The sequence below is a fragment of the Chelonoidis abingdonii genome, chromosome 2, assembly GCF_003597395.2.
Source record: "Chelonoidis abingdonii isolate Lonesome George chromosome 2, CheloAbing_2.0, whole genome shotgun sequence".
Lineage (NCBI taxonomy): Eukaryota > Metazoa > Chordata > Testudines > Testudinidae > Chelonoidis > Chelonoidis abingdonii.
This window is the reverse complement of record NC_133770.1, coordinates 72245225-72260035: the sequence shown is the minus strand read 5'-3', so window position 1 is coordinate 72260035 and position 14811 is coordinate 72245225. Positions and strand designations below refer to the sequence as shown.

The 14811-nt window shown below is 46.3% G+C and overlaps 1 protein-coding gene across 1 annotated transcript in view; it reads left to right on the top strand.

Moving 5' to 3' along the window:
• The first annotated feature begins 6484 nt into the window (after positions 1-6484).
• The window catches only part of EFHB (EF-hand domain family member B), a 43019-nt gene continuing 34692 nt past the window's right edge, over positions 6485-14811 (top strand). The window contains exons 1-3 of the mRNA XM_032765977.2: positions 6485-6565; positions 9402-9464; positions 13790-13933. Of these exons, the coding sequence (XP_032621868.1) occupies positions 6500-6565; positions 9402-9464; positions 13790-13933 (273 nt within the window). The 5' untranslated portion in view covers positions 6485-6499. The remainder of the gene's footprint in view (positions 6566-9401; positions 9465-13789; positions 13934-14811) is intronic.

The following is a 14811-nucleotide window of genomic DNA, read 5'->3' as shown; positions in this document are numbered from 1 at the left end:
AATCCAGGAGGGTCTGGGTCTGGGGGGTTACCCGGGCAGGTTTTTGGCGCGTGACCGCACGTACCAGAGGCCTGGAATTCATGGTTGGTGTAGACCTAGCTTACTAAAGCTCGTGGTAATTAACTAGAGGCTTTCTTATGCTGGTACCCCATCTTTTGGACGCTAAGGTTCAGAGTGGGGAATTGTACCATGACAGCCCCCATCCAGTGACCTGGGACAATTACATACCACCCCCCCGGCGCCTCTAAGAGGCAATACTTCCCCTCTCACAAGCACAGAGTCTGAGTGTAGCAAAATCCTTTTAATAAAGGAGGGAAACAATGTGGCATTATGTTGGGGAAACACCACAAACAGGATTCATAACATGAACCATGAGCAAAAGACCCATCCCCAAGTAAGTTTGGCAGTATCCTTTTCCTCTCAGGGTCTTAAGTCCCAGCAACCCAAAAGATCACCCAAAAGTCTCTGTCCCTGGTCAGTGCAGCCCCAGAGTTCAAAAGTTTATCTGCAGAGTTTTACCACCTCCACCAGCCTGGGTGGAAATGGGGGGGAAGGGGGTGCACGGGGTGTTAAGGGGCCCCTTACATGGTCCAAGGCCGACTGCCCCGCCTCTCTGTGGGGTTTTGCTGCAGCCTTCACTATGAGCTGCTCCACTCAACCAGTCGTCCCATGAGTCACTCCAGCAATCCCACAAACTGCTCTGCTGCACTCCACCAGCCATCTTGTAGGCCACTCCAAGCATTTCACAAACTCCTCACCTCTGCTTCACTCTAGTCATGGTCCCGTGGGCCACTCCAACCATCTCACAAAGTGCTCCTCTCTGCCAGCTGCTTAGCAATATATCTTCAGGCTCCGCCACTAGTTAACACAGCACTCAGTGATCTCTGCTCTTAGTAATTTTAGCTTTTTAGTGATTTCAGCTTGTAGTAGGGAGCCCTGGTACTAGTGCACCATGGGCCCAAAGTGAATTCAGCACAGCAGCTTGTAATTAGGCTCTTAATGAAATCAAATTTAGCTCTACTGTTGAACAGCAGAGAATGGAAATAGCAGTTCCAGCCCTACAAAGGGAGCCACAACACAAATACCTACCCCCAGTCTCTCTCAAGTCACTGGGTTTTGAAACCCATATCCCTTGTCTAGCAAGTGCTATTTACTTGATGGTGAGTCCCTCTGTCATAAAACAGTTCCACTGGCCTTGATTCACATAATCAGGGTAACAACACTTTATTCTTCCTGCCCCAATAACAGAGAAACTGGGGATCACACAGCAGCCAAAGTGACCATTTGGGCAGCTGTGGGCTCATGCTAGTCGGGGTGGGTGTGCCTATGCAAACAAGACCAGTCCCTGAAGTTGTTTTGCACAACTCACCACAATTCACCACCAGATGTCAAGGTAGAGCTCATCCTGACTCCACTTACACTAGTTTTAACTAGAAACTTGCTGATTGCAGACACAGCTAGGGTCGCCAACTTTCTAATGCACAAAATGCTTTAGCCCAGTAGCACCACCGACCAGACTTTTAACGGCCCAGTCGGCAGCGCTGACCGGAGCCAGCAGGGTCTCTTTTTGACTGGGCGTTCTGATCGAAAACTGGACACCTGGCAGCCCTAGACCCAGCTCTAGTCTGTCTACTCTGAGGCTCTTTGGGGAATTTCTTACCATAGACTACAAGTAATGTGGTGTGGGTGCCATATCCATGCAGCGAGATGGAGGCCATAGCGACTGCAACAGAGAAAGTGACATTGGAAGAGGATTAAATCCAAAGAAACCCACAGAGAAGATGATTCTTTAAGTCATGACAGCCGCAACTGCCCATGTTCAATAAAGTAGGAGGTGTATTATTGGGCTCATCATTAATAAAAATAAATTTATAAAATAAATGTAGTTGATGGTTTGTTTGCTTGTTTGTTTTGAAAACAGGATGTTTCTGGTGCGGAATGAGGGGGATCCATCAGCAGTGAGAAAACTCAGGCATTTCAGTTTCCCAGTTTTTGAAGGTATGGTAGAGAGTGACCAGGTTATTTTTCTATTTTAAAAAGCATCCATTATTTGGTGCTTATATATAAGAGTCATAAAATCAATTTAAAATATGTTTTCAAGAAATAATCATGTTAAGCACAACACTTGATGATGTGGCTGTTTATTTCAAAGTGATCATGGCTCAATTACATTTATGTACAAACAAAATAAAGTCCAAACTATTAACATATATAGGTGTTTTAAAAGACAAAATTTCACATAGCTGAAAACAACTGTGAGTCAAATCATGTGGGAGAAAGAATTTAAATAGAAAAATGTGAATGGTAATTGCATAATGATTATGAACATTTTACTACATGTGCAAAAAGCCGCAATCCAGAAACAAATCTACGCTAGTTAAAAAACAACCTGTCTTACAAGAGAAGTGAAAGTAGCTATTTTATGTTTGGTGAAAGTAGCTATTTTATAATATACACACACAAATGAGAAAAAGGAAGCTAGGAATTATAGAAAATTTATAAGGGAAGCAAAAGGATATAAGGAGGAATCTATGGCCAGGAGAGTTAAGAACAATAAGGAGGAGGGTTTTTTTTTTTTTTTAATTTCAAGATATATGTTTTATGAAGTGCAAACGGTATTGTAATAATGGTTATTGGTCCCTTTCTAATGTGTAAGCAGAGTCAGGATGAGCTGTACCCTGACATTCTTGGTGGTGAAGTAGTGGTGGAAGTGTGGAAAGAAATGTATCGGATAGACACTGCAACATGTATCGCAAATATTTAGGCTGATGCACGCCTGGAAACTCACATTCCATACTCGCCTCAGGTGCACTCGACTCTCTCGAGGGAGTCGACACATCTCACCACAGTGTGTACTTTCCAACTCTGCATCGCACATCTCTCACACTCACACGGCTGGTCCTGGTTGCGTCTCGCTCCATGGCCATTCCATATATAACTAGATATAGCTCGCCATCCGGTGCTCGTGTGTGTGGGTGTGTGGGGTGTGGCGTGTGGTGTGTAGGCAGGCAGTGGCTCGCAGTGCTCCAGCTCCAGTAATTTCATGCTTTCTTGTTGTGATGTGGGATCTACTTGAGTGATTCAGCAAATTTCTTGGACCCAGTGCTAGTACACCATTAGGCCCAAGTGAGTTCAGCTCAGCAACTCTGAATGTCGGAGTGGACGCAGTTTATGGGAATGGGCTGGCCCGGACCACAAGGAACAGAACGGGTTTGGTGAGTGGTGACGGCTTGGCTGGCAGATGATGCGGAAGTCTAGCTGTGGGGTGTTCGTGAGCAGCCCTCTAGCGAGATCGCGAGTGGAGCTGAGCAGTTTGGGAGGGTTAGGCGTGCCTATGCAAATATATTTGAGATTTTTGCAATCCAGACATTCTTCCACCACACTTTCCCATACCTTTCACCACAGATTCAGGGTAGCAGCTTCATCCCTGACTCTGTTAACACATTTAGAAGACCAATAACCATTATTACAATCCTTTGTTCATTAATATACTGGTATGTAAGTGTCCCAGGTCACTGGGTGGGGGCTCGAGCCGGTTATGCCTTGTGTTATTGAAACGGAACCCCTGGATACTGAACCTGGCCCTTGTTGCTGCCAACTCAGAGGGGCAAAAGGGTTACAAATGGAAATGATAAAAATGTCAATAACAATGCAAAGGAGTTCAATAAATATTTCTGTTCTGCATTTGGAAAAAAGCCAAAAGATGTATTCATGTCATATGATGATGATGACTAATGATGAAATACTTCCCCTTCCAACAGCAACTAAAGAGGATGTTAAACAGCAGCTAATAAAGTTGCACATTTTTTAAGTCACCAGGTCTGGATAACTTGCATCCAAGAGTTCTAAAAAAGAGCTGTCTGAGGAATTCTCTGGACAATTAAGATTGATTTTCAATAAGCACTGGAGCACTGGGAAAGTTCCAGGGGACTGAAAGACAGCTAATCTTGTGCTAATATTTCACAAGGGTAAACAGGAAGACATGGGTAACTATGGGCCTGTCAGCCTGATGCTGATCTCAGGCAAAATAATGGGACAGTTGATACTGGCCTTGATTATTAAAGAATTAAAGGAGAATAGTAGTAATGCTAATCAACCTGCATTTATGGAACTAGATCCTGTCAAACTAATTTGATTTTTTTTAATTACAAAGTGTGGTTTATAAAAGTTATAGCATTGATGTAATATACTTAGACTTCTGTATGCCATATACTTTTGATTGAGAAACTAGAAGGATACAAAATCAACATGGTGCACATTAAATAGATTAAAAGGTGGCTAACCTGATAGGTCTCAAAATGTAACTATAAATAAGGAATAGAATGGATGTTTTTCTAGTGGAGTTCCACAGGGATCAGTTCTTGGCCTTATATTATTTAACATTTTTATCAGTGGTCTATTTGAATCACTTCAATGAATAAAGGAGTAGTTCATTGTCCATGCCCATTTTTTATGTGGTTTCTTGAGCAGTGGAACATGTTCTGCTTTATGTGCAAGTAGTCTCAGGTTCAAACCCCATTAGGTGGCATCATGGTTGAAGCTGCTAGCAAGAATGCCAGTTGTGATAGTGGTTCTTATGTTGTAGTCTGAACATTTATCCACTATGCAGTGGTCTGAGATCACCAGTTTATTTCATATAGGTCAATGTTCTGCTATGAGATAATAATATTTCTGAACACCACAAACCTGGGCCAGATCCCATAACTAAATTCAGTGGGTGAAATCCTGACCTAATCCAAGTTAGTGGCAAAACTCCCATTGATTTCATCATGGTCAGGATTTCACCCAGTGCACTTTCCCTTTATTTAAAACGGTGGTTCTCAAACTTTTGTACTGGTGACCCTTTTCACATAGCAAGCCTCTGAGTGCAACCCCCTGTTATAAATTAAAAAAAAACCTTTAAAATATATTTAACATCATTATAAACCCTGGAGGCAAAGTGGGTTTTGTGGGGAGGCTGACAGCTTGCAGCCCCCCATGTAATAACCCCATGACCCCCAGTCTGAGATCCCCTGATTTAAAATTTTCCTCCAACAGTTTAAAGTTTGCACTGCCAATTTTTTCCCCTTAGGGTCTGATCCAACTCCCATTGTAGTTAATGGGTAGACTTTCATTGACTTCCATGAAGGTTGGATTGAGCCTTTTGCACTTTTCATTATCCTGTAAGTTTTTTCTTCTTTATTTCATTTTCCCACTTCTTTCATTTGTCTCCTTTTTCTCTCTCCATTTTTCTCTCTTCTCTGTAAACTCTTTGCTGAAAGCAATGAGTTCAGCTACTTCCCAACATGCAGTTTTTATGTTGCTTAGGAAGCAACATTTCTATCTGAATGATACTGAATAAATAATAAATAATAATAAACCCCTGAGCTATTGCATAAGAACACAAAATTGCCTCCCCCAAGAGTATCACCTTCTACACAAATTACTAATTTACCCACTCTAGCTCCCAAGAGGCTACTATTTAAAATAAACCCTCTGCAAATGTTTAAAGCTTCCTGAAGGTTATACTCAGCAAGTGCTTGTATCACATCTACTCCAACACCACAGTCAGAGTGAGAGCTGAGCTGTAAAACTCAGCAGTCATGCTGGATCAGGGAAGTGAAAGGCAAGATTTTAGGCAGTTTCACTTCCTTGATTTTAGCCCTTGTAAGAGGCGTCAAACTGTGCGATTGGGGATTTAATGAGTAGTGGTAACGTCAAATGCCAAACACTTGCTAAGGGCAGTTTTAGCTACAAAGACCCTGCTGTAACAAAGAACGTCTGTTTCCCCCCCGAAATGAAATATGTTCCAATTTTCTACTGCAGGAGACAAACTCCCATTGATGTTAATTTGACTCAACAAATACTTGGCATTAACTCTAGAACGTCATTTTAAATTTGTTTATGTTGCCACCAAATCCGTAGTTTGTCGAAGTTACTCAGGGCATTGGATTGTTTCCCTGTTCTCTTTACGTTAGATGCAACAGAAGTGTTATCAGGGAGAGATAGAAACTAGATCCCTCTCCGGTTATTATGCCTTATAATGATAATAAAAGTCACAAGGTTTGGAGGACTAATTAAAAAGAAAGGTTTATTACTATTTCTAGCATCATGGGCAAAATAAAAAAGGAAGAGTAAGAAATATGTACACGTAAACAAAAAAAAACCATTATGACATATTTTCTGTAAATAAATGCTTCCTCGTCCTTACTGAAACCTTTCCATACCAAGAAAAATATAAGACTAATAGTTTATCAGCTCACATTAGAGCCTTCCTCTTCTAAGGTGTTTGCACAGATGATTTGGAAATGCCATGGGGGGGCAGTGCCGAAGGGGGCAGTGCTGGGGGAGCGTGGGCGGTGCCGAAGGGGGCAGTGGTGCTGGACTCAGTCCGGGCACTGGGGGATAGTCCCCGCCCGCAGCCTGCAGGGGGCGATGCTGGGCCGAGCGCGTTACCAGGTAACCGGAGTAAACATCTCGCCGGGGCCGCCGTCGCCTCCCTGCCCGGCCCGGCGCCGCCATGGCAGGCGAGCTGCGGCCGGTGTACCGGGGGCGGTTCTTTGACAGGTTTCCCGAGCTGCCAACAGTGAGTCCGTCTGTGTCCGTGTGTCTGCGTCCATGTGTCGGTCTGTGTGTGTCCCTGTGCGTCCGTGTGTCCCCCGTCTGTGTCCGTGTGTCTGTGTCCGGTTGTCTGTCTGTGTCTCTCTCCCTGTGTCTGTCTGTGTCCGTGTGTCTGTGTCCATGTGTCTGTCTGTGTCTCTCTCCCTGTGTCTGTCTGTGTCCGTGTGTGTGTCTGTGTCTCTGGCCTGGTCTACACTACACGTTTAAATCAATTTAAAGAGCGTTAAATCGATTTAACGCTGTACCCGTCCACACTACAACGCCCTTTACATCGATATAAAGGGCTCTTTCAATCGATTTCTGTACTCCTCCCCGACGAGAGGAGTAGCGCTAAATTCGATATTAACATATCGGATTACGGTTAGTGTGGACGGAAATCGACGTTATTGGCCTCCGGGCGGTATCCCCACAGATGCACCACTGACGGCTCTGACAGCAATCTGAACTCGGATGGGCAGCGGGGCAGGTAACAGCGAAAGCCCACAAACTTTTGAATTATTTCCTGTGCCCGCATGAGCCTCTGTCAGCACGGGTGGCCCGGAAATCGCAGTCTCTCAAATCAAAAAATAAAGAGCCCCCCAGCACTGGACCGTACGGGATGCTGGATCTTGATCGCTTTATGGCGGAGACAAATCTGATTCTACCAGCAGCTTCCGTTACCAGAAGACGAATGCCGGCAAAGCATTTTGAAACAATCTCCAGGCTACACGCGCTGCATACAAGTTGTACGGAAAGCCAAAGAATTCAAATGGGCGCTTATGGGGAGGAGCGGGGTACTGAGGATCCAGCTATCACACGAGTCCACAGCCATGTCTCTGAAAAGTATTTGGCATTCTTGCTGCTGAGCTCTATTGTCTGTAAGGTTCAAACACGTGTCTGCCGTGTTGGGGAATGCTCCTCAGTTTCTTTCCCCCCCACACCAGTGAAAAAAAGGGAAGAACATCATTTCTTGACTTCTTATCAATGTCACCCTATGTGTCCTGAATGCTTGTGGGTAGACATTGAGTTGCTTGCAGCAGTTGAAGAGCAGTTATCGCTCTCTCCCCTCCTGGTGGCTACACGGTGCAATAGGCATGGTAACTATCCTCATGAACCCTGAGTTGCTCCAAGCTTTTTCTTAATGAATATGGGGGTGCCTGGGTTAAGAACAGGAATGTCCTGGTACTCCCAGTAGATAGGACAGACAGGCTAGTAACTGTCTTTCCATCATAGCCACTGGGGGCTGAAGCTTCAATCAGCCCCCTCCCTTTCCTGTGTAAAGAAAAGATTTGTACTCTGTACTGTTCATAGCACAGCATTGCTGTGCTTCCTCTCCCCACACCGCTAATGTCCTGCCTGGATTATCTCGTGCCGGGAGGCTGCCTCACCTTTCATTTATTGTCACTAATCAGTGTTTCTTATTTCTGCATTCTTTTCTTCATGACACCAAAATGTGCAGAGACATGCCACGGTAGCCCAGGAAGTTGGGGAGAAGGGGAAGCAACGGGTGGGGTTGTGCAGGGGGCACCCCTGTGAATACTGCACGGGAGCGGCTGTGCTCTCTGACTACACTGGATCCTCTAATAACTTGCCTCTTATTCTAGGCAAGGATGACTCTATTTTTAGAAACTAGTAAGGGAGGCGATTGACTTGGGGACTCAATTCCCCAATTTTTGCTTTTGCAATTGTGCCCCCCCGGCCGATTTCAGCCAGGGGCACTCATTTGATGCAGCAGACAGTACAGAGAGGAAGAGATAACCGTCATTTCATTGCCAGTTTACTCTCGCAGTAGATGTACAGAACAACTGCGTAACCATCTCTGCTATCATGCAAAAGAAAAGTGAATTGCTGCTGTTTGTAGCCGCTGCTTGGAGATTATCGCCTTCTCTGTCTGCGGCATTTACCAGTAACATACGGTGCCGCGAACACAAAAAAAAGCTGAACGGGCTCATTGTTTGCCGTGCCTATGGCGTCTTGCCAGGGCAGATCCAGGGGAAAACGGCGCGAAAGGATTGTCAGCTGATTGTTTTTCCGTGAAGGAGGATATGACTCGACGACCTTTACCCAGAACCACCCACGACAATAATGATTCAACCAGAATTCCAAGGGGATGGGGTGGGGAGACTGCGGGAACTGTGGGGTAGCTACGGAAGAGCTACCACAATGCAACGCTCAGATCGACGTTACCTTGGGACATGGACGCACAACGCTTATGAATTACTGTGCCTAGTGTTGCCGCATGAAATCGAATTTATAATATCAGTTTTATAAAACCGATTTTAGCTAATTTGATATTATCCTGTAGTGTAGACGTGGCCTCTCTCTCCGTGTCTGTGTCCATGTGTCTGTCTGTGTCCGGTTGTCTGTCTGTGTCTCTCTCCCTGTGTCTGTCTGTGCCTTTCTCCATGTGTTCCTCTGCCTGTGGGCACTCTGGCTTTGTCCGTCCTTCCGTCCCTGTGTGTCTGTCTGTCTCCTTCTCCCTCCCCCCGTAGTTAATCTATCACCCCTCTTCCTCCCACTCTCCAGCACCCCGGGGTTCTCAGGGTGTTCCCCGAGCCAGAGCTCTGCTCACATTTTGGGGATTCTGGGGTCTGTGAGAGGGACTCCCAGCAAGTGATAGTTCCTAGGGCAGAGTCGCTGGGTTTGTATATTCATTTTATTTCTACTTTTTCCCCTTTATTCAAATACGGTTTTGTCATAATGTTGCTTGGGCAGGACCAGGCAAAATTCCCTGCAAGGTTTAAAATGCTGATCCTGCTGGCCAGCCCCTACTACTGGTATGTTCTGTGGTCTCTGCATTATTTTTTGTTTTCATTGTTTAGGCAGGAAAACTGATCCCAACTGGAGATACAGCTGCCAGTTGTCTGACTGAAGTTTTTCCCAGGGTGAGTGTATTAGGTTTGTTGGGACAGTATTTCAGGCACCAAATCACATCTCCTAGCAGAGACATTGAGACATAAGTATAATAAACCAATTAAGTCTCTGCCCACAGGTTAGCCTGGTTCTCCTCTCAGACTGTCTATGCTAGGGATTTTATGTAACAATTTCCCACAGTTGCTAAAACTGGGTCAGCTGGTCTGGTGTTAGCAAAATTGGCAGCCCTAGCATAGATCAGATTCTGCAGCCACTGTTAATTTTAACATGGTTGTCATGTAGCCCCCGCTCAGAGCTACAAATAAAAGATAAGAATGCTGACAGCCATAGTAGTGACCACCATTGTTAGAACTGAACTGCTAGTAACAACAGGGGGAAATAATTTAAAGTGTAAATAAGGCCTCACTTATACCTGTTTTAAACCAGTGTAAATCAACACGTTACTCCTGATACATAGCAGCGAAACCGAGAGGAGAATCAGGCCTAAGAGATTTTTGCCCATCTCTTCTTTTCTTGTGTAACCCTTCTGCCCCTCTGAGTTGGCAGCAACAAGGGCTGGGTTCAGTATCCAGGGGTTCCGTTTCAGTAACACAATGCATAACCGGCTCGAGCCCCCACCCAGTGACCTGGGACACTTACATACCACACCCCTCTGGGCGCCTCTAGGAGGCAATACTTCCCCTCTCGCGCACGGAGTCTGAGTGTAGCGAAATCTTTTAAAATAAAGGAAGGAATCAATGCGGCATCCCATGGAGAAACACACAAACAGGGTATAACACAAACCATAAACAAAACCCCACCTCCAAGTACGTTTGGCAATGTCCTTCCCCTTAAGGATCTTAAGTCCAATCACCCCAAAGTCCAGCACCAAAGCAAAAGTTTCTGGTCATGTCACCCAGAATTCAAGAGTTTATCTTGTAGAGGTCCCTCCCCGGCTTGGGTGAAAGAGGCACCTTACGTGGTCCAGGGCCAACTGCCCTGCCCTCTCGTGGGTCTGCTTCCGCCTTCTCACGAACTGCTCCGCTTTAACACAGCCGCTCACTCTGCTCCTCCAGCCGTCCTCACAAACTGCTTCGCCCACCAGCTGCTCTGCTCCACCAGCTGCCCCGTGAGCTGCTCCAGTTGTCCTGCAAACTGCTCGGCTCCGCTCGCTCTGTGGGGCCGCTCCAAGCCATCCCACAGCTTTCCACTCTGCAGCCACTCCGCTCCACCAAGCTGTCCCATGATCTGCTCCAGCCATACCCACAAACTGCTCCATTTCTGCCAGCTGCTCTGTTCGCAAGTACAGCTTCAGGCTCCCCCACTAGTTTAGTACAGTACTCAGTAATTTCAGGTCTTAGTTATCTCAACTCATAGTAGGGGACCCCAGTCCTAGTGCAACCATTAGCCCAAAGTGAGTTCAGCTCAGTAACCTGTATCTAGATTCTTAAGGAATAAAAAATCAACGCTGACATTCCACAGTGGAGAGAGGGTGGAACTGGTGCTTCTGGCTCACAAGGAGACTACAACCACCAGGCACAGATACCTGTCCCCAGCCTCTCTCAATTCACTGGATTTTGGAACCCATGTCCCTTGTCTAGCAAGTACCACCCAACTGGAGGTTGAGATCATTTCTGTCACAAAGCATTCCCACAGCTCGGCAGCCTGGGATGGGGTAGGTGTGCTGTGCAAATACACTCTTGAATATTCTTTCCAGCAGATGTCAGGGTAGAGCCATCCTGACTCTGCTTACACTGAAATGCAAGAACTTAAAATTTTTCCGGTGTAGTTCAATACACTGCGTCCCAGTGGTTCAGAGATTAGTTGATGCCCTCACAAAACACTGTGCACATTTCTATTTTGGTCATGTCTACTCTATAAAATCCACCATGTTTAAACACCTTTTCCATCCATGGTATATTGTAATTTGGTCTTGGCCTGTATGAAGTAGACCAAAACTGTGGCCTGGTCTACACTACGCGTTTAAACCTGATTTAGCAGCGTTAAACCGATTTAACGCTGTACTCGTCCACTACACATGTTCTTTATATAAATAAAGGGCTCTTTAAATCGGTTTCTGTACTCCTCCCAAACGAGAGGAGTAGCGCTAAAATTGGTAATTATTCATATTCGGATTAGGGTAGTGTTGGCCGGAAATCGACGGTGTTGTCCTCCGGGTGGCACCCACAGTGCACCACTGTGACCACTCTGGACAGCAATCTGAACTCAGATGCTGTGGCCAGGTAAACAGAAAAGCAAAGCCTGTGAAATTTAGATTTCATTCCTGTTTGCCCAGCATGGAACTCTGATCAGCATGGGTGCAATGCAGTCCCAAATCCAAAAGAACTCCGAGCATGGACCATATAGGAGATACTGGATCTGATGCTTGTATGGGGAAACAAAATCTGTTCTATCAGAAGCTCCGTTACAGAAGACGAAATGCCAAAGCGTTTGAAAAAAAAATCTCCAGGCTACAACAGTACTGCGTGACAAGCGTAACGGGAAGCCAGAGACTCAAATGGGATGCTCATGGAGGGAGGGAGTACTGAGGACTCCAGCTATCCCACAGTCCACAGCAGTCTCCGAAAAATATTGAAATTCTTGGCTGAGCTCCCAATGCCTGTAGGTTCAAACACATTGTCCGGCGTGGTTCAGGGAATAGCTCCTCAATTTACTCCCCGCCACCACACATGAAAGAAAAGGAAAGAAATCGTTTCTTGACTTCTTTCAGTGTCACCCTATGTCTACTGAATCTGGTGGTAGACGTGATGCTGCAGCAGTGAAGAGCAGTATTTGCTCCTCTCCCCTCCCTGGTGGAAGATGGTGCAGTAGACTGGTAACGGTCCTTATCAACCGTGAGTGCTCCATGCTTGATAACTGCTGAATACCCTGGCTGGCCTGAGGTGAGGCCGGTGTGGGGGTAACCTGGGTAAAAATAGGAATGATTCCTGGTCATTCCCAGTAGATGGTACAGAACGGCTGGTAACCGTCTTCATCATAGAAACTGGGGGCTGAGCTCACATCAGCCCCTCCCTTTCCCTGTGTAAAGAAAGATCTGTCCTGCCTGGACTGTCATAGCAGCGGCATGCTGGGCTTCTCTCCCTGTACCGCTTAATGTCCTGCCTGAGCTGCCATACGCACCGGGAGGCTGCCCTCCCCCTCATTTTATCTCACTAAAACTCAGTGTTTCTTATCCTGCATTCTTTATTAACTCATGACACAAAATGGGGGGGAATACTGCCACAGTTAGCCTAGGAAGGTTGGGGGAGGAGGGAAGCAATGGGTGGGGTTGTTGCAGGGGCACCCCTGTGAATGGCATGTAGCTCATCATTTCTGCAGTATCTGACACAGAGCACCTGTGCTCTGTGATACAACTGGTTCTCTAGTACACTTGCCCCATATTCTAGGCAGGACTACTTATTTTTAGAAACCATAGGAGGGATTGACTTGGGGAGTCATTCCCAGTTTTTGCTTTTGCGCCCCCGCCGATCTCAGCCAGGGGCACCATGATAGCAGCAAGCAGCACAGAGGGACAGATAACCATCATCTCATTGCCAATTTACCCCAGCAGCAGACAGTACAGAACAACTGATAACCATCTCTATATCATCAAAAGCAAATGAATGCTGCTGTGTAGCACTGGAGTATCGCCTCTGTCCGCGGCATCGAGTACACATATGGTGACGTTAAAAAAAAAAGCTGAACGGGCTCCATGTTGCCGTGCTATGGCGTCTGCCAGGGCAATCCAGGGAAAAAGGGCACGAAATGATTGTCTGCCGTTGCTTTCCCGGAGGAAGGAATGAGTGACAACATTTACCCCAGAACCACCCGAGACAATGATTTTTGCCCATCGGCCACTGGGCTCTCACCCAGAATTCTAAGGCAGGGGAGACTGCGGAACTAATGGGATAGCTATGGAATAGCTACCCACAGTGCAATGCTCCGGAAATCGACGCTCCGCCTCAGACATGGACGCACACCGCCGAATTAATGTGCTTAGTGTGGCTGCGTGCACTCGACTTTATACAATCTGTTTTATAAAACTGGTTTATGTAAAATCGGAATAATCCCGTAGTGTAGACGTACCCTGTGTTATAAACAGGTTAGGGTACTGTCCTCTATTGCTTATAGAGATACTATTACTCCCCTTGAGGAAGATCATCCTTCCCTTTGAAAAAACTGCAAAGTTGATGATCCTGCAAGTGAAGAGGATGGTGAGCAGGCTGTACAGGAAAATGCCATGAAACAGATTAGCTGACATATTCTTCTGATGATAAGCATGTCTCTAATAGGAAGAACAAAGAAAAAGCTAAAAAGTCACTATTTCCTATAAAATTGTTTTTCCGTTGCCTTTCAGCCTATTACACCCCCAGTTGTGAGAAAGTTTCTCAATTCTACAAGTCCAGCTCCTGGTGCTGAAAGAATATTCTATGGCAGAGCAAACGATCCTGATATTGCAGTTCATTTGACACATGGCATTAGCTCCCGGTCTTCACTGAGTGTAAGAATCTGAATCTTTTGTGTGTTTAAAAATAGTCCCGAATAGCTTGTGTTGATCTGTAACTTGGTTCTGCCCATAAATGAGCTACATAGCTGGTGTATGAGAGGGTATACATTCCTCATGCACAGGAGAGATGCTGCTAAACCCCCAAGAGGGGAAGGAAGAACCAAATCAGGATCCAAAAGGAGAGAAATACCAGAAAGATAAGAAAATAATGAGAGGAAGGGAGCAAGAAAAGTGAAGGAGAAGAGACTCCCTTTTCCTCAGTGACAAATATCTCACCCCCCTTCCACTAAATCTACTTGCCAATGACAAATGCTCTAAACATCCTCTCAGCTGCTCACATGTACCTATGACCAACACCTCAATCCCCATATAAAGAATAGAGACAATTCTCCCACTCAGTGGCACAATCTACCCGCCCATACCTTTCAGTAGTTCAACCCTCTTGCTCCTTCCAAGCCCCCCTACAATTAATATTATTGTTATCTATGTACACCTCTACCCCGATATAATGCAATCCGATAGAAGGTGGGTTCGCATACAACATGGTAAAGCTCTGAAACACTGCTCTGAGCAGCGTGTTAAGGGTGACAGGCCAGGCCGGGGCTGAGGGGTTTGACAAGGGGCGGAGGGTCTGGGGGGCGGTCAGGGGCTCCTCCCAGGGTCTGGGAGGCAGGAGCGGTGGGAGGGCACTTTGGGGGGCCCTGCAGTCCCAGAGTGGCCCGGGGGACTAGCAGGGGGCAGGAGCAGCCCGCTCTGCTTCCCTCGCCCGGGCCCCAGCCTTGCTGCTCGGGGGAGGGGGCTTGGGGGAAGGGATCCTCCCTGCACTCACCAGCAGCGGAAGCAGAGCAGCCCGGCCCCAGCCTGCTCCACTC